General features: G+C 44.3%; 1 protein-coding gene across 2 annotated transcripts in view; it reads left to right on the top strand.

Moving 5' to 3' along the window:
- The window catches only part of LOC119446130 (E3 ubiquitin-protein ligase mind-bomb-like), a 38,648-nt gene that overhangs the window by 3,154 nt on the left and 14,878 nt on the right, over positions 1-20,616 (top strand). Inside the window, exons 2-8 of one of the 2 annotated variants that reach the window (XM_049663931.1) lie at positions 5,557-5,607; positions 7,531-7,637; positions 7,722-7,832; positions 9,566-9,670; positions 12,487-12,620; positions 13,758-13,877; positions 15,176-15,290. In XM_049663931.1, coding sequence (XP_049519888.1) covers positions 5,568-5,607; positions 7,531-7,637; positions 7,722-7,832; positions 9,566-9,670; positions 12,487-12,620; positions 13,758-13,815 — 555 coding nt within the window. In that variant the 5' untranslated portion in view covers positions 5,557-5,567 and the 3' untranslated portion in view covers positions 13,816-13,877; positions 15,176-15,290. Of the gene's footprint in view, positions 1-5,556; positions 5,608-7,530; positions 7,638-7,721; positions 7,833-9,565; positions 9,671-12,486; positions 12,621-13,757; positions 13,878-15,175; positions 15,328-20,616 lie in introns of those variants that run through there. The other variant, XM_049663930.1, reaches the window with a different exon arrangement.

The following is a 20,616-nucleotide window of genomic DNA, read 5'->3' on the forward strand; positions in this document are numbered from 1 at the left end:
TTCCAGTGTCGAAATGCTATTGTCGCCAGTCCTTCGTCGTCATACTTGGCATGCTCATGATCGAGCGCAGCAAGTTTATGTCGAGCGAAGCGGTTCAAAAGGAAAATGTGTGCATTTGTTTGGTGTGGTCTCTACTTGTCGTTAAAAAGGGGGAAAGAGTTCTTCACAAACCTAATGAAAGCATCGCTTAAACCGATTCTCACAGGACACGCGATCTGCCAAAGTTTTGACCTGTACATTTGCAGTACAGTCATATCGAGCACTTGGCATCCGTGATTCCTGTGAGCTTACTATAGTATAACTATGTGATGTTGCGATGTCGATGTTGGCAGTGACGCCGTAGATGCTTTCTGCGTTGTTTCACGCCAACCGCCCAACTCCGTAAGCACCCTCTATTGTGTCATGTGTGGCTGATCATCATCGTTATTAAGTACGCCTCTTTTGTGCCATAGATGATGTTTTCACGAGTATGACAATGAAGAATTGCACGCCAACACAATGTCATAATGTCGAGAAAATGTTTCAAGCGATTAACATACTGTCGCCCGCTTCTGTTGCATACGCGCTTTCCTGGCTTTCAAAATAAATACACACACAGACGCCACTGCTGTCAGAGTCTGCGTAGAACGCAAAACACTGCAGTAATTGTGCTGAGCTCATATTGCTGGATACAGCGCATTAGTTACCGTGCCTGACTCTTCGATGCACAATGCTGCAGTTTGGCTGCTTATATTATACTTCTTGATACTATTTCTTTATGATGGCAAATTCTTTACATAACGTTTGATTTCTATAGTATTATAATGTTTTCAAAATATAAGAACAGAAATCAGCTGCCCGCATTATTTAAAAAATGTTTCTTTTGTTAAATGCTGCTGCCCTGTTACCGATCAAGATTTGGCGACACACACACTTTATGCGGTGATCGTTTGCGATCAACGACTGTGATCGTGTGTATCGGCTCTACGTCTCTCCCTCACTTTCCTTCCAATCGTTATACATGTCCATCCTCAATCTCCCATTGGAGGGCAGCGAACTGCATTTTTGATTTGGTTAACATTTCTGTCGTTCTCCACTCTTTCGTCTCCCTCTCTCTTCTTATGCTCCGAGAACAATGCATACAGTGGAAATCATTTGATAAAAAACAATTACTCGTGAACGTAAAACACCTTCGCTGCATGGCAAGAACGTGCCAAGGCTACAACGCCGCCGAACTTGAAAATCAAGCACTAAAACAAATTGGGCAGGAACCACCGACAATGAATGTCATGGTAAGCGAATAGCCGAACGCTTTAAGAAAGCTATTCGCTTCATTAAAAGAGTGGTCTCTTGAGGAAACATATTTGAAGCAATGAGGACCTTTAGGCAGCGTTTGTTGTTTCATGTGTAATTATGAATACAACAGAGCCATTAACCAGCAGAAGTCTAGTGGTTGTATGGTGGACAGCACGTGCGTCTCAATGAGCGACGACAGTCCGCGTTCGGAAAGCGACGTGCCACGCGAGGTGGGTGCTCGCGCCCTTATTGGCGCTTTTGTTGCAACTTCCGACCAGCAACTTCCGACTGCCAACCTCCAAACACGAAAACAGGTTGAATGAGTGATAGAAAGCTATTCTCTTCAAAAACGTGACAATGTGGCACCAACGCCACAACGAAGTTTCGCAAAATTGTAGAAAAATAATGCACTACCCGTCATTCTCATTTTGCTTAAACGACTGCAATGCCATATTTACCTTTAGTAAATATAGTGTGAAACTTTGATTTCAAAGGGGCTGCTGTGATGGCAACAGAGAGAGAGAAACAGATATATATATATATATATATATATATATATATATATATATATATATATATATAGGGGCTCTTTATTGAAAGATGGAGAGTTCTGCCTGGGGGTGGGCCTAGCAGACTCCTAATTACCTCGATGAACGATGATATAATAGGGACACGACATACTGCACATACGCAACGCACAGAGCTGGCCACACGGCGAAATTTATGGGTGTTTGTAAGGTTAAAAGCATTTCCGTCACGCGGTGTGCACCTTAGGCGCTGCGTCGTGGTTTAAAACGGCCCTGAACCACTTTTTATCGAAGTCGAGAAATACATTTGAAGGTTAATCAGACTATCCCAGCAATACTTTGCCGCAACAAGTTCTTCAATGCGTCCAGCAGAATTGGAGTTATTGGCAATCAAACACCCCTTTCGTGGTGCTTCCACTCCATCTTCAATGCTTTGCACTGCACAGGCTACGACGGAGCGGGGCATGCGCACGACATTCCGCCCACTGAGCGTCATAGTGGCGCGCAATTCAAATTTGATTTTGGATGTTCACATAGACCCCACGACATCTGATTTTGGTGCCTGCGACGCGCTTAACGTAAGCCAAACGCGGTTGTCCTCAGCGAGTCGCAGTGCGCTCAGCCAGTGGACTCGTTGTGGCACCCCGCGGCGGCCGCAGTATCTACGCTATATACGTAGCAGACTGCAGCTAAATCCAACTGCAGCGTTTGCTTTGTGCACGATAGGTCTAGAGTGCGCGCTCGCGCTCTTATGCTTCTGTCTGGCCACGCTACGTTGTGCGGACCGGCTTTGTCCTGCACCAGCTTGACCGACGGATAGCAGCCACATCCAACCTAGCGCATCTTGAAGCGCTATCGATAGCTCATTACGAAGCCATGTCTGCCAAGGCGTCTAACCAGGAGCGCCCAGGAGTGAGCGCGCCCTGGCAAGCGTGCGTGTTGCCTGACTAAGTTCGCATTGTGCGACGATAGTTAGAGGGTTCAAAACTAGTTGAAATTATTGAGACCCGATGACTACGACAGCGATAAGCTGGGTTGCCAAAATTTAGTTCCTACGCGGGTGGCCGCGGCCGAGCGTGAGCAGACGATAGTCGACCTTTTCTTGACGTGCATCATTATTATACAAATTCGAAAGCAGAGTTTGGCTTACTTGAGCCTGTTTTATTAAACTGTGTACTGATCCAAACATCCTTCTTGATCTATGTCAGATATTGGCCAATAGCAACGACGTATGGTAATCTGCTATATTACGAAAGATCTTTATACATTGGATTATCGATTACTTGAGAAATCGTAAACAGTATGTTGTGATCGATGGGCAACAGTCAGATGGTCTACCGGTGACATCGGGAGTACCGCAAGGTAGTGTACTGGGACCGTTACTTTTCCTTTTGTACATTAATGATCTTGTAAATGCAGTTGACTCCAGCATTAACATCAGACTATTTGCTGACGATTGTGTTTTGTTCAGAGAAATAACTTCCCATAACGATCAACTTCAACTTAACAACAACTTAAAGAACATTTAAGATTGGTGCAACATGTGGGGAATGCTCCTGAATACGGAAAAAAGTGCCGTCTTACGAATTACACGCAGAAAGAACCCACTAAAGCACACTTATAAACTAGGTTCGTCAGTCCTACAAGTGGTTACTAACTACAAATACTTGGGAGTCACCATTACTAACAATTTGTTATGGAACATTCATACTGACAACGTATGTGCATCAGCCTTTCGTAAACTATGTCTACTCCGACACAAATTAAGAAACGCCCCGGCTAGTGTAAAACTTTTGTGCTACATATCCTTTATTAGGCCCATACTTGAGTATGCATGTGTCGTCTGGGATCCCTATACTGAAGTAAACATTAACAAATTAGAAAGAATACAGAGAAAAGCAGTTCGATTTATTTTTTCCAAATTTTCGCAGTTTGATTCTCCCACGGAACTTATGCTAACAAATGATATACAGTTACTAGCGTTACGAAGAAAAAAATTGCGCCTTTACTTTCTTGCGGCACTTATTAGCAATAAATTAATTATTGAGCCATCAATATATATTAAACCTTTAACAACTAGACACACCCGGCACCACCAACCCCACACTTTAAATCCATATTTTGCACGAACTGAGGTGTTCAAATATTCCTTTTTTCCACGAACTAATAATGACTGGAACTTGATGCCGTCCCCAATTGTACCTACTACTGATTGACATGTGCTCTTTTTATTTTTCTTGTGTTTATTCAAATGCTTATGTACACACCCTGCTTGGACCTGTGCAAGGTCTGCAGTATTGTATAAATAAAGAAAAAATAAAGCGTCCAGGAAAGAGTGAGGTGTAGCCTTCTGTTTAAAAGACAGCGTTTGAGAGAAAAGTGACTTCGCCTTCTGCTTGCGAGCTCCAGGCGCCGCGTAAAACGGCAATATTTGGCTGAGATGTTAGCAGCAGCGTATGCTATCCGCGGACTGTATTTTTTCACCAAGCCCGAGAGGTGGTTCAGGGCCCCTTTAAGCATACGTCTTGCAGCCCAAGGCGTGGTCAACGAAGTATCATTAGCGCGGGGCTGTAGAACTTAACATGGCTGCAAAAGTAGATTAGGCGAATGACGGGCTGCAGAATGTTGTACACAAGGACATGATGAGGATCTTGAGCTGTGAATTTGAAATTTTTAACTTTGGGGGTTCTTTTTTCAAGATGCTGACGACTGCGGTGTCGACATGCATGATCGAGGCTGTCAAGACCGCAGGACACGCTTATCTAGCGCTTTGGGTTATATGTGCGCGAAGTTACATACTCCTAGTTGGTCGAGGTAGCACGTTGTCAGTGCCAGGCGGCAAAGGAAACTGGAGCCGACACGTAAATCGAGAAAGATAGGGGGTGTTGCTTTGAAAGTTATATTGTATGCTAAGCTGGCAACTTAGGAAGCGTGTATACATGCCGAACTAAGCAGGTAGCTACTGCAGTACCACGCTGTATAACATCCGTGCTCCCTCAAGGGCTGCAGAAGATAGAGCGAACCTTTCCTTTCTCAAACCAACCACTTAGTAGCGCAAACAGTTGATGTCAGGGACGAGAGAGAGAGAGAAAGCAAGGAGAGGAAAGGCAGGGAGGTCAACCAGACGAGCGTCGGGTTTGCTACCCTACACTGGGGGAAGGGAAAGGGGGAATAGAAAGACGAATGCGGGAGAGAGTGAACACAGTGTGTGCACGCAGCAAAGCGCCTTGAAATCGTTGGGGACGATATTTTAATTGTGCGGGGACAAACACTTCGTCCCCGACGAAGTGTTCATTTGAAGTGAGGGGTCAGGCTGTGAATTCAAAGGTAGAATTATTGTGCGCATATCCGTAAAGATGACTGAATAGATTGTTAGCTGCTTTAAGAGGTATACGAAATCCACACGAAGTGTGGCCCATCACCGTGTTTGGACAGCCGCCCCCTCAATCTAAAATTCCCAGATGGACCTTTACGTTTTCAAACTGGTTGACGCTGGCCAAACAGGCGAACTTTGTGGTTTCTGTGAGTATTACTAGGGGCGAAATTGTGCACTACAAACACTATTTGTTATGAAATTCTTACAGGTGCACTGCCTCCGTTTACAAACCGTGTTAATTGCATAAACCTATGGAACTGCTGTGCGTTGAATGGCCTTGGTAACGACAACATGGGTCGCACAGTACATTCTTATCAAGGCAAACAGTTCAATACATAGAAAATAATTTCACATTTTTTGTTTTGTTCTTTCGTGTAGGGTTCTGAAGAATGGGAGGCAGTCAGTCCAAGAGTGCGGCGCCTTCAAAAGGTATAAGTGTACATGTAATGAGTGCATGTTATCAGCATGTTATCATACGGAATCAAGTGGAAAACAACTAGAGTTTCGTGTTGCCTTTTCAGGCTTAACCACGTCAGAAATTGTGGCTAAATTTGTGCTCAAGAACATACGTCAGGAACTACACGTACCTTGCCCAGAAACCGGTTTTTGGGTGATGTGACATCGCACTGCAAAGCATGTGTTTGAATAGTCTTTTTGTTGTTATTGTTTATATTTATGCTGATAATATATTTGCATGTATGTACGCCTACCTACAGTAATCTTCTGAACACTTAACTCGCGAAATATCCCACCTCTATTGCCAATTTTTCTTGTTAATTTCCTTGTGACGTGTTCATCTTATGGTAAGTGCAGATATCTTGAATTGGTAGTGCAGTCACTGCTACCATTTTATAGCTTTCTGGACAGTTTAATTTGGTTTAGCGTCTATTATGGCCCGATTCGATCACCTTTCCCATACTGAGACAGAGAAGGTAATTGCTTTAGGTCCGGTATTTTCGAGAAGACTTTATCGCTGCGCCACCGAAATTGGACCGCTGGGAATGTTTCATTCATCTCGAATTCTGCCATATTGTCGAATGACTCGAGCTCGTACTTTCTGGTTGGCTGAAAGGGTGGAAGAAACGGGCACCTAAGAGCTGAGCTCTAAAAAAGCGGTTGGAGCAGCAGGCCTGGCTAAAAAGAAAGCAAGAGAATAGAGAAAAGGGTGCTGATTGAGAATACATTTTATTCAGTATTATTGCTTACTGCTCATCTTTAAACTTAATATTTCATAGCCGTAGGTGTTACTACAATTTCTTTGCTTGAAATAACGTAGTGGTAGGGCGAAGGTCGTCGCTTAAATCAGTTATACGCGCACACACGCCAAAAAAACTAAGAAAAAGAAAGCCACCCTGCTTCGGCATTTGATACCGGGTCTATTGCGCAGAGTTGATAGAAATTATATATTTTTAATTTTTTGCTGTTGCGATGCTCAATGAATTGGTGCAAGCTTGGGGGCATGGTAATTTATGGTTAAATAACCACCTCCACCCTCGCTTAAGGGTGACGCGACAGTCAGCCGGCATTTATGCTTTCGGCCAGGCAGCACGTCTAGATTGCAAAAAAAAAAAAAAAAAAAAAAAAAAAAAACGGCTGTTAGATGTTTACCGACTGGTGTTGTTGGAAAACTCCAGCAATACTGTGCGATTCAGAGGTTCAGATTGTTACTAAAATAGTCAAATTATTGTTATTCGAAGCTAATAAATTTCGCGTCCTTTCTTGCTGGGGATTTCAAGCTCAACTATTGAGCCGTGCTATGTTACAATATTTCAATTTAATTTCTAAAACGGTGAAAAGATATGAAGGCAGCAGTGCCCAAATACGGCTAGAGCATAAATGAGGACACACAAGATGGCTGCGTGGCTTCGACTGCGCCATCGGTCAAGCTATACTGCACACTTTTGGACCTGAAATATTGCATTAGGCGAATTCTCATGCCGCGTTTTCAAAGGCGTAGTGCGAATGCAGCCTGGGATTTGATGTACAAATAGTTCGCATAGACGTATATTTTAGCAATACGAATTACTCTCGGAACTTTGAAGAGGAAGATGCTTTTTATGATAGTATAGTTTTCCAAGTGTACTCTCCAAAAGTATTCCCATGGTCCTAGGTATCGTGGAATTTTCGGAGTACAGAATTCGGGTAACTAAACGACAGCAAAATAGAAGTGCTTCAAACAGTTTGCCTGAACGTTGTGAACCGTGAACGCTTAGCTACAACTCCATCGCATGTCTAGAACTTGCTGTATTAATTCAAAGTGAGACATGAGAGGCTGAGAAAGTCTTCCCGCTTTTGTTGTTTCCTGGATGCAATCCCCTCGTTTCCTTTCACCTTGTCATTGTGCGTATACAGAGCCGGCCAGGTTCAAGGTCGGTGACCGCGTGGCCGTCACCATGGACGTGGAAAACTTCAGGCTTCTTCAGAACGACCATGGCGGATGGGAAGCCCAGATGTCTCTCGTAAGTTCTGCGCATGTAATTTCGCGAGCATTTCAGCATAACTTTACGGCTAGACTAATAACGCACAAACCTTTGCATGTCCAGGTCTTTGGGAATGTCGGCATCGTCCAGAGACTGTTGCCGAGTGGTGGCCTCATGGTTCATTACAAGGTTGCCAACGCCACGTGGCAGCTGAACCCTGCAGCGGTGGAGAAGGTGAGCCATAGTATTGGAATGTCGAAATTGACGCCCACGGTTTATTTAACCGTGGTGAATGGCGTCAAAGATTGATTAATTTCACCTTGAGAGCGAGCTTTATATGCTGCACTAAACATTAGAGAGCCACCCAAGACAAAAGGGCTGCAGCGAGATGAAGATATTTTTGCTGTGTATGATACAATTGAAAAGCATGGATATCCAACTCAATGTTGGAATGTAAATCACGCGTAGCTTGTTAGAGTTAGCAAGGTAGCAGCTGTAGTGGATGACAAGAGCACAGCCTTGTCGCCTGCAGGTCCTCAGGTGTCTGCGTCACTAAGCGAAGGCGATGTATGATGTTTGCCGACGGGAGAATGTTGATAAAATATATACGCACAGAGAAGCACGATACTTACCTAAATACAGGTAAGGCTTCATATTTAGCTGTTTTGTCAATGTGACATCTTAGGTCTGAGGTATTGGCCGAGAATGGGTTTGTGCCCAGTTGCACATATTCAGGGCTGAAGTTGTCTGTTCAGACACATACCATGTGACACGTACTAAGTGACCCAAATTGTCGGCTAGGCCAGGCAGCAGACGGCAGCAGCCGGCAGAAAGCTGTCTATTCGGGCGCATGCCCGGTCGTCAAAGTTGTATATCCACAAATATATTCGGCAAAGAAAAGGGGGCGCACGCCAAACGCAAGGGGAGAGCCTTCGAGCACCTTGGAATGAATTCTTTGTGCTAAAAAGGTTATCAACAATGGGCGAACAATGAAATCATCAGCCTCAAGCCAACAATTCGACAAGGGCACTTGCGCCGGCGTAGATAAGTCCCGTTGTCGAAATGTTGTCTTCAGGCTGGGCCTTGATCACCCGTTCTTGGTCAGAAACCAAAGAAAGACGTTGAAATGTTGGAAGGTAGGGAGGGTATAAGCAGAGTCAGCTTGCCTACGCCGCAATAGGCGAATGAAAAGAGATAGTCGGAAGGTTAAGGGAAGGATAAGAGTTGGGGCCAATAGGAGCTTAAGAAGAAGACAATGCACCTGTGTGCGTATATTCGCATTGCCCGTGTAACCTAATATGATGGGGAGATATCAGCAACGCCGATGTCATCTGAGCTGGCGAGTTGAGAGATCGTTGCCCCTGATATCTTCTCAGACAATAATTATTCGTAGACGGATCGCCCTAATGGAAGAGAGAGCGATAAGGCTCTACATTCAATTCAATACAGAAGTTTTCTCAGCAACTGCTCAGATCGCACGAGGCACTAAATAGTGGAAAATTAAAAAAAATAATTATGGGGTGTTACGTGCCAAAACCAGGATCTGATTATGAGGCACGCCGTAGTGGGGGACCCCGGAATAATTTGGACCACCCGGGGTTCTTTAACATGCACCTAATTCTAAGTATAGGATGTGTTCGCGTTTCGCCGTCATCGAAATGCGGCCGCCGTGCCCGGGATGGGTTCCCGCGACCTCGCGCTTAGCAGCCAAACACCATAGCCACTAAGCAAACACGGTGGGTACTAAATAGTGGAATTTCCCAACACGATAAGGCTAATAAAGGCTCGAGATTGCTTTCTCTGTTTATCCAAGCATAACAGATACTTCTCGCGCAAGAAGTCTAGCGCCGATACCAAAATACTGTGAAAATTTGAAGTGAGTGTTTTTCTCACTTCCATTATAGCATTTCCTTTGCTTTTTTGCCCAGCTTTCATTTAGAACATTTCGCATCTACTTCCTTCCTCAGCTCATCGCCTACAAGACGGGTGATAAAGTGAGGGTCTGCGTGAAGCTCGAAACGTTGAAGGAATTGCAGAAAGGACACGGAGGATACAATGATCGCATGCAGATGGTGAGTACAGGCCTATAGTCAATAAGATCACCATGCTTTCTGCGCATAACCCTTTCAGACGCTAATTAATTGTGTTGATTGAAAACTTACTTTCATCGCATTCCTTACATCTTCAGAATCATAAAAAGCTTACAGCTGCAGAATAGATTAAGAGTTTTCAGTTCACTAGTGAATTTTGTCAAGTTTACAGAATGTGGACTCCATGCGAAAACTCACTGCAGGAACATCAGATATGCGAACATCAACTATTTCATGCCTACCAGGCTCGAAAACCGCCTATCCAGCCACTCGAAAATTATGACTGGCGTAACACATTGTGAAAAACAATGAAAGAAGTGAAACTGCTACATTCAATGACATACTAACACCAAGCAAAATACCTAACCTTGATACTCGCTTTAGTAAAAGAATTTGCATGTGTAATTCAAACTTGCAGCATTAGTTTCAATCAGAAGCGTGTCAAGATGTGCGGGACACATTTTAAATATCCTCACTTTAATCGATGCTTTCGCTGTTGACGCACTATCTTGGTGTACACATTTCTGTATACACCGTCAGAAAGGGTTAACTACGGCACAGCAAACGTTCCCCAAAGCCTGTATCTCTTAGATACGCTTTTTGTGAATTTGTGTGCGCAAGCGTAGTCGAGTTCTTCTCTTATGTATACAAATCTTTAAACTAAAAGCCCACAATACACACCTCAAACGTTTCTTTTTAAGAAAAACAAAAACATAAATCCATAGTCCGCAAAACAGCAACACATACAGCCACGCCCAATGCCGAAAGTTACTGTTACAGCACCCCGAGCTCTCTGGTTATACCATCAGAAGCTCCCGAAGCAATATGGCCTGCGGTTGTGCAGCTAAATTAGCGCAGCAGTTTATGACGTCAATAGTACAATAGTAGCGAGAAAACATGTGAAAGTACGGGTCTTGACGCTGTCTACAATGCACATTCGGAAAGTATGCAGTGTACACACGCGTCACCATGAACGCAATAGTGACGCTGATACACGGGACTAGTTTCTCGTCCCCACATAGCTATTTTATCGCTTACTCTGACATTTACCACGGAAATTAAAAGCCACTACTATTTTGTGCAGAAAAAAGTTGTCGCAGTTTCACCCGAAAGGCGAAGCACAAGTTGCGATAGCAAATTAGTAGAGAGCTATACGGAGGAAGGATAGTAGTTTTATCAGCTGTATAAACTTGGACATGCAGCAGCAACGCGCAGAACTGTTGTCGACGCCGTCGGCATTTTGCCCTAAGGAGCCTACATGCAAGTTCTGTTTTAAAACAGCGCTTGCATGTAGGCTCCCTATTTTGCCCGCGTTCGCAGCGAACCCCGCGGCGTTTTTATATAAATACGTATTTGGTGCCGCAGCTAAACGTCGCCTCCCCTCCCTCCCTCCCGTCCCCCCACAGCCTTTCGCGCGACGGAAAAAGTTGCGTTTGCTCTCTCTCTATCTCTATATATATAGCACCGAAAGCGCGCGGCGTTGGTGACTGTTGCCTGTGCCTCTGGGGGCGGCTCGTAGGTTTTCGACGAGATCAGAATGGGACACTCGTCAAGCTGCGTCGGTAACCTTGCCCACCTTCTCGCCTCGCAACGTTTTCATATAAATACGCATTTGATGCCGCAGCTAAACGTCGCCTCCCCTCCCTCCCCCCCTTCCCCCCACGGCCTTTCGCGCGACGGAAAAAGTCGCATTTGCTGTCTATATAAGGTGATTGTAAAGGAGGAAAGAGGCGCTTAATTCTGCAGCCCTTCAGGGAGGACATGCGTTCGCTCCCCGTGAAAGCGCGCGTCCCTCGCGCCCTTTCACTCGCACATACAGCGTCCGGAGCGCGGCGACGATTTCATCGCCGTTGAATTCATACGGAACCTCACGGCGACGGTGACGACGACGGCGACGCCGACGGCAGAAATCTGCTTTCGAGTGTCCATATAATTGCTATCGCAATAAAATTTCGGTGGTGGCGTGCTGGGACTTACGTCATAGCAACAATCACAGGTACACGCGTCGTCCGCTTAGGAGCTGTTTAACGGCTACTAGCAAGAAAGCTATGCAATTACCAGACCAGCAGCATTGCCAATGGGCTTTGGTGACATATGCCACTCATTTATAACAAATGTAGACAAAGTGAAATTTCGTTGCAGTTCTCCCTCAATAAACGTATTGCGCAAGATCTATTTATTGCTTACTGTATATTTATCACGTGGCTTGACTGACAATGGTACATTCATTGAGTTGCATGGTCTCTGCGTGTATAATAACATCATGTATTCATGCCGGCATCACCTTAATGACATTGTACATAAGGTATTGTTCACCAATACATGAATTTTATGTTGTTGAAGATACGACCATCGCAGATCAAATATTGTGCAAGATAGAGGTCACGCGAAGAGAGAGAAAGCAAGAAGTAGGCAGGCCAACTAGACGAGCTTCATTGGTATTATCCTACACAAGGGATAAGGTAAAGGGGAAATAGAAATAACGCAGATTCCCTGTATATGATGGACAAACAAAGGTACATTTATGTGGAAAAGAAAGATCGTCAAAACAAGCAAGGCATACTCTCATTCGTATTAGGAAGGAAGTTGCCGAACACAACAACAACCACAGCAACAACAATAACAACCTTGTTTTTCAGAATAAAAGAACCTTGAACATGAAAGAACAACGCCTTACAAACTAAAAATGAAGATACGGATAGCTGAACCCTAAGTATAGATATATGCAGGGCAAAATTGTTGTACTTGAACTTTTCATGAGACACTAGCGTTCAAACTTCAGATTTCTCTCTTTACAGTCCATTGGAAAAGTAGGTATGGTCGTCAGATCCAAGCCCGACTTTGATGTGTTTGTACGCATCTGTGGCGAATTGTGGACCTATAATCCCTCTTTGCCTGGAAGCCGCTCCCAACTCATCTATAGACAGCTCAGGTAACGTTGGCTTGCAGGCAGAGATTTTGCCCACGAAAAAAAAAAGTGAGCCCTAGCAGTTTATTTTGCTGCGGTAATTGTTTGTCAACCTAGTGTTGCAATGTAGGTTTGCTGGTATGCCATCTTAAGGTAAATGCGCGCTTTTTGCTTTGACAGTCGTAACGTAAGCGCTGGTAACACCGTACGTACAAAAAGGAGCACACAGTCTAAGCGCTATGTCTGTCTTTTTTGTATCCTCTTGTGTCCGTGTCCCTGCTCTCATTACTATAACAGCTTATCTAACTGTTTGTCCACCAGTCTAACTCCATATTCTATAGTTCTCGTACGCTACTATGGAACACATTCACTCTGACTGGGCACATGTAACCATAAACGCGCAGAATAGTGGTGCGCGAGAGCTCTCGAAGAAGGATTTACGCATAGGCAAAATGTTCATGGTGACAGAACTCCGGGAGAAATAGATACACGAAGGGACGAAAGAGTAGACAGGCGCTGTTCCACCGTGCCGTCCTTTCGTAAATATGTTCATTCGCGCTGTTCTGCACTTTCTGTTCCTTTGCTAAAGAGACAAGCACTTACCCCCACATAAAGGGCTTCCCAGCACTTTTTTCTCGGTGTGGGGTGCAACGAGAACAACACACCTGTATTTTTTTGCCACACAACTGCCATTACAGAATGCAAATAAGAAATTATGTGTAGCGTAGAACAACAGACCAAGTTAATGTCGGTTCCCTACAGCCATTGAGATGTAGATTACCTGTTCATTTATTATCGGTGAAATAAAACAGGGCATCGAATTTGATGTTGTTGAACAGGACAAGTTCTGCGCGGCTTTTCTGCGTAAACTGACAACACCTTCCAAATATTGCCGAAAACGTTTTGATCAATCGGTAATTAGCTGGATCAGTTAGCTGCGTGAGCTGAATGCTATGTGTGCTTTACCATTTTCTTACTCATACCAGCGTGCAGTTCCACAGTTCGATCTCGACAAGTGGGCTCGTAAATCAATGATCTGTGTATACGCAGCGCTGTATCCTGTACGTCGCGTTGTTTACCGTCATTTCGAATAGCATACAATGTGCCAATACAGCATAGTCTTACCAAGGCATGTTCTTTTCTTGTGCCTTTGTTACCCAGACAGCTCCAGTTCTACGGAAAGTACATGAGTCTTCTGGTGATAGCAATGATGTTCTGAGTGGCGGCATTGGAGGTTTGCTGAGGCTCGCACTCGAAGAGAGTATCGCCGATCTTGTGCAGGTAAGTCACTCGTGTCCTCAGAAAACATGGACCGATCTGTAACAGTAAGAGTTAGGAATGATAGCGCTTCAGTTATCCGAAGGAGCTGCATTTACTTTGCATTTATTTTGACAGTGTTAATCATATAACAGTTGGTTCATCTATCAAGATGAACCAGCTAGACCAAATCAAGGCATTGTTTCATTTCCCTCTTATCAGGAACTGAACTGCAAGAACAATCCGAACGTGCATTATTAGGGGCTTTGAGACGCAGGTACCTGTCTGTAGAAAATAAACCTCGAACAAATAATTTTGTGCATGTGTCTTAAAGGCCAACTTCAATAAATATTGGGCGTCATAAAATCCAAGTTTCAGATGGCGTATATATATAGCAGCTTCTGTGAAAAGCTTTCACGCTTAAAGTATGAGTGGATGCATCACGCGAAGTTACCAAACGTAGACGTTTTTCTACCGAAACTGAAAAATGCTCGGCCAAAACCGCTTGCTCGGGCAAATGCTGCAATTGCTGTTGACCACGGTGGTCGTATGTGATAGTATCCTTGTGTGCTCACCACGCAGTGACTGGTATTGATTTGTGTTATGAGTATCGCTTGCAAAGTAAATACTTGTAAAACTTGGGCAATCGTCCGGCGTGTAGCTAGCTCAGTGCCTCCTAAGTGTTGTCCGGGTAAATTATATCCTAGTGTACCTCTAGTCAATCAGCCCAGCTTTCTTGTTGGCATCGTCTTGGCAGATCTTCTGGTGTGTCTGTAAGAAACTTTAACGGTAATTGTCTGCATTGACATATCATCAATATTGTGCGCATGTAAATCTAACCTCGGCACGTCTTGCAGTTGTAGCATTCTGGTCTCGGTCGCGAAGATGTTTGCTCATATAAATCTACATACAATACGGCAAGCTGACGTCATAATTGCAAGTTTAACAAGTTGAATCCTTAGACGGGGCAAATAAAGTAGGCACAAGACAAGCGTTTGGCTGGGTCGTCTTCAAAATAACTTGTTTTTGGGTTAGTTGGATGATACTTACTGAAGCCATGGTAGGGCAAATAAATCAGCCACAACGAACGCAAGACGGGACACCACAGGGGACGTTCGTTCTTGTGTTCGTTGTCTGTTGTATTGGCTCTACAATGGCTTCGCCATGTGTCCACTTTTTGTGCCATCTAAATGTGTGTCAGCGTGTGCATTTTCCTTATTTGAACATTACCCTGCAGTCACTGCCATTATGTCAACTTTTCACATCTACTTGAGAAACAACTGGCAAGAAGTGTTACATATTAACAAACTTGCACATTACAGAGGGCACGGAGACGTAGCCTCCAAGAATCGCCCTTGCACACAGCGTGTTTCCATGGAAACGAAGAAGTGGCAAGGGCATTGATATGTGCAGGTAATGACGTTAATGCGAGAGACAAAGATGGCGCCACACCTCTGCACTACTGCGCATACGGGTAAGTGGCAAGCGTGCAATAGTTTGCGGCCAGTCCGTGCGTTTTAATGGGACACCATAGAACAATATTCATGTAAGCTAATGCACTAACAAAACGACCAATCTTGCTGGGAGAGAAGGCTTGGTAAATCAGAACTGATACTAAAAAAAAAAAAAGACAGCAGGCTTCAGCGATATCTTTTGCTTCTGAACTCATTTGCTGCCACAGCAGCATTCTCCCACAGTGAAGACCAGAGTTGCTCTTGTTGTCGTTGCCTCAAAACATGGCTCGTCCCTACGAGGGGGATTGGTGAAACTGTCTTATTTCTGTGTTAGTTTGCACTCTGTCACTGGCTCTGGTTGTTGTTGTTGCCTCCACATATGGCTCGTAATCACAAGGGGGATTCGGTACTGGTTGCCCGCTTCTTCCTTAAATAAATTTTGTTTACCCACTACGGGGAACTGGGTAAGAACCCAGTAGTTATAGGGCGGTTTCGTCAGAGGGACGGTTGCAGTCGTAGAAAAACTTATAATTTTGATTAAGAATAAAAAAAGTGTTTATTGTATTATCTGAAAGGTAACTACAACTGAGTGATAGTACGGAAAGAGTAGTGGAGACTAGATAAGTTCTTACATTTTCTTCTTTGTGATGTGCGCAACTTCTTTCTGTATGACGTAGTAATGAATATTGAGGAATTCAAACTACATACTTTGATAGACTTTAGAAATCTCAGACTCGCGCTGTCCGACTTGGCTATATTTATTTCAGTTAAATTGAATAGTACAAGTCCGGGTCACAGCACGAGCCCAAGAGGTCGCCTTCAGCACCTACTGAGGGCCATCTGGTAGGGTCGCAGAACCTGTCACTCCCAATACCGACAATAACAATTTATGACGGACTGACTTCCTGCAATCTTCTACTGGAACTTCTTTGTCCATAGACTGACGTTAATTTTTTTATAGCGTAAGCTGTTATGGGCTCATTCCAATAGCCGTTTCGGGTCGCGATGATGCTGCCACCGACGGCGTACGCCGCCGTAACCGCTATCTCCGGAAATGCGAAAAAAGTACCCGATTCCCGCTGGCATCGTACCCGCGCCCGCTGCGTGGGAGCCAGATAATCTACCACTGAGCCACGCAAGCGCTTGCGACCGGACAGCTGAAAATGCCCTATAAGGCAAGCGCGCAGGGGCCGACGACCCGAGCCTCCGCCAGTATGGTGGCGCCATCTAGGTAAGGTGCCTGCAAACGCAGCGTGCGCAGGCGCAGACGACGAGATGCGATACAGACGAGGCACGCAACCAACGCGATCCCGAGCTGCCGAGTATGGTGGTGCCATCTAGTTAAGGTGCCTGCAAACACAGCGTGCCCGACAGGTAAGTTGCCGTTGTAAGGCTTGGTCGGGCTCAACAGACTGCTGTGCAGAGAGCATTACAAGCCGCAGCTTGCCGTCGACGCCGGGCGGTCAGTTCAGATCGTTCTCGTCAAAACGAGGCGAACGGACTGCCACGAAGCCCCTGTTGTGCGTTGTGCCCAAATTGAAGCTATTCTTGAGCCGCTCCACCAGCTTACGCTGCGACTGTGCTGCGTGTGCCGCGCAGGCCTGTGACTTTTTTTGTTCGAGGTGGTTCAATGTTTTACTGTTGGAATATATTGGATTCAGATAATCTTGTTGCATCATGCTTATTCTTGTGTGCTTCGTTTCAAACAGCCACATTTCTTTATTTCCATTGTTCAGTAAAACAACGTCGAAACACCTATCTGCCCGACGTGACTGTGGCATGGAAGTTTGAGATGACTTTTAAATTCGAAGTTTCCTTTAACTATCTTTAAAATTAGGTTTTCGTGTAAATCTATATTTAAACCACAAGTAAGAAGGCAGTTACTGTGCTAAAGGCTTTATGCTTTTAGGGATCAATGGCTAGTTTTAAAGGACCAACATGGGACCTTAAAGTAGACTGTGAGGTCGAAACTACTACAACTGATGTCCCGAGAGAAATGACGCAGTATCACCTATGAATTTTGAGCAAATTTATTTGCTCTGCACATTTGCAGTGCAGAGGAAATGAAATTGCTCTAGTTTGTTGCTTTGAACACTGTGAACTACTCTGTAAACTACGTGGCATGTCGATGCGACGTCACTTTAGGCTTTGACGTTGTCGATGCTTCTGACATTGTTTTCCACCAACTACTTTATTCTCGGCGCATCCTGTATTGTGGCTATGTGCCGTGTTTAGGTGTTACTATCGTGATTCTTATGTACGCCTCCTTTGTGCTGCTAATGCTGTCTACATGAGCACGAAAGCAAAGATTAGTGCGCAAACACACCGCCAGCTCGTCAGGGACAATTTCTATGCGATGCCCACATAATGTATGGGTACGTGACTGAATGGGCATGTTGGTAATGTTGCATCTTTGGTTAGCAGCACGACGATCTACATGAGAAGTTGGAGACGTGACAGAGAAGAGCGCTGACTTACAACAATTTTTATTGCGCACCTAAACCAGGGTGAAAAACAACGCTATGCGACAACAGAAAGTAAAGGTTGGTGACACCTGTTCCGAACTTTGCTTCCAACAAATGACATACGGATCATGTGTCTAAGTATTTTACTTCTTTATAGCACAGTCGTGGACTGTAAGTGCCCGTTCATTGTCACTGTGCGATAAAGATAAAGATAGACACATGATCTGCATGCCGCTAATTGGAAGCAAAGTTCGGAACACGTGTGATCCACCTGTACTTTCTGTTGGCCGTAGCGTGGTACTTAAGTTTGATTTATGTGCTCCATAAAAATTGTTGTAAAGTCCTTTCCTGTTACTTATCACTTCCCATGCAGATCGCCGCGCTGCTAACCAAAGAAGCACACTACAGTATCGGTCGTTCTCGCCTTCGATATGCACGCACAGATTTCGCTGCTCTCAGAGTCTGCGTGCGGCTCACAACCTTGCTCTAAGCGTTCAGCAGTGTCTTTGCGCGATAACTCAGTCGATAGCGCTTTCGACTCCCAAACGGACATTGGTTCACTGGCATGGGTTCAAAATCACAGTGGAGGTGGTTGTGGAGAAGTTTTATTTTTCTTCATGATGTGGGGAGGACGAACTGGAGATGACAAAAGTGGCCAGACGACAAATAAATATCATTGTTGTATGTCGTCGATGACGACAACGGTCGTTGTTAGCGTAACAGAATGGACTAACGGACGGGACCGATCGACAAGGCAAACCCTGGGTTGGAGCACTTAGCTGCTGTCGCAGTAAAACAAAGGCGGGTGGCACCGGTCTTATACTGTTCACGTACCAGCTTGAGATGACGTAATGAATTTTGACAGCGTCTGAGGTTAATGTGTAAAGAAGCAATGTATTGCATTCTAAAGAAAGCAAGGAATATATCTCGCAAGTTTCGAGAACGCTACCTGCATAAAACGGCCCAAATGCGAGAAATTGCTTTGAAATTTGATACATCACACTGACGTAGTGCCAGTGCTCGATCGTATGTGCATGCGATATTAGAGAAAGGGAAGTCTAGCTTTCCTTTAGCAAATTGTAGCCAATCTTTTCCTGTCATATGAGGGAACAGAGAGTTCTGAAGCAATACCATATTGGGCATCATCATCATCAGCCTATTTATGTCCACTGCAGGACGAAGGCCTCTCCCTGTGATCTGAATTACCCCTGTCTTACACGAGCTGATTCCATCTTGCGCCTGCAAATTTCCTAACTTCATCACCTCATATAGTTTTCTGCCGTTCTCGACTGCACTTCTCTTTTCTTGGTATCCATTCTGTAACGCTAATGGGCCATCGGTTATCCATTCTACGCATTACATGGCCTGCCCATATCCATTTCTTCCACTTAATGTCAACTAGTAAATCGGCTATCCCCGTTTGTTCTCTGATCCACACCGCTCTCTTCCTGTCTCTTAACGTTAGGCCTACGATTTTTCGTTCCATCGCTCTTTGTGCGTTCCTTAACTTGTTCTCGAGCTTCTTTGTTAATATCCAGGTTTCTGCCCCATATGTTAGCACCGGTAGAATGCAATGATTGTACACTTTTCTTTTTAACGACAGTGGCAAGCTCCCAGTCAGGATTTGGCAATGCATGCCGTATGCACTCCAACCCAATTTTATTCTTCTGTAAATTTCTTTCTCATGATCAGGGTCCCCTGTGAGCAATTGACCTTGATAAACGTACTCTTTTACAGAGTCTAGAGGCTGTCTGGCGAGCCTGAATTCTTGTTCCTTTGCCAAGCTATTGAACATTCTGTTTGTCTTCTGCATAATAATCTTCAACCCCACTCTTACACTTTCTCGGTTAAGGTCCTCAATCATTTGCTGTAATTCGTCCCCATTGTTGCTGAATAGGACAATGTATTCTGCAAACCGAAGTTTGCTGAAGTATTCACCTTTGATCCTCACTTCTAAGCCTTCCCAGTCTAAGAGCTTGAATACTTCTTCTAAACATGCAGTGAATAGTATTGGAGAGATTGTGTCTCCTTGCCTGACCCCTTTCTTGATAGGTATCTTTCTAATTTTCTTGTGAAGAACCAAAGTTGCTGTGCAATCCTTGTGGATATTTGCCAAGATATTTAGTATGCCTTCTGTACTCCTTGATTACGCAATGCCTCTATGACTGCTGGTATTTCTACTGAATCAAATGATTTTTCATAATCTATAAAAGCCATATAGAGAGGTTGATTGTACTCTGCAGATTTCTCTATTACCTGATTTATGACATGGATATGATCCGTCGCAGAATATTCCTCATTGAAGCCGGCCTGTTCTCTTGGTTGGCTGAAGTGAATCGTTGCCCTGATTCTATTGGAAATGATCTTGGCGAATATTTTCTACAATACTGAAAGCAAGCTAATGGATATATAATTCTTCAATTGTTTAACGTCTCCCTTTTTATGAATGAGTAAAATATTGGCATTCTTCCAGCTTTCTGGTACACTTGAAGTCGTGAGGCATTGCGTATGAAGGGTCGCAAGCTTTTCAAGCATATCTCATCCATATTTGATTAAATCGACTATTACTCCATCTTCTCCAGCAGCTCTTCCCCTGGTCATGTCTTTCAAGGTCCTTCTAACTTCATCGCTAGTTATAAAAAAAGCCTCTGTATCCTGTTGATCACTACTTCGAATGAGAGTAGCTTGGCTGCTCTGGGCACTGTGCAGGTCAATATAGAATTCTTCCGCTGCTTTTACTATGTCATCGAAATTGCTGATGATATTACCCTGGTTATCTTTCAGTGCATATATTTTGCCTTATCATATGCCAAGTTTTTTTCTCACTTATTTCATGTTGCGTCC

Source organism: Dermacentor silvarum, chromosome 3, assembly GCF_013339745.2.
Source record: "Dermacentor silvarum isolate Dsil-2018 chromosome 3, BIME_Dsil_1.4, whole genome shotgun sequence".
NCBI classification, from domain to species: domain Eukaryota; kingdom Metazoa; phylum Arthropoda; class Arachnida; order Ixodida; family Ixodidae; genus Dermacentor; species Dermacentor silvarum.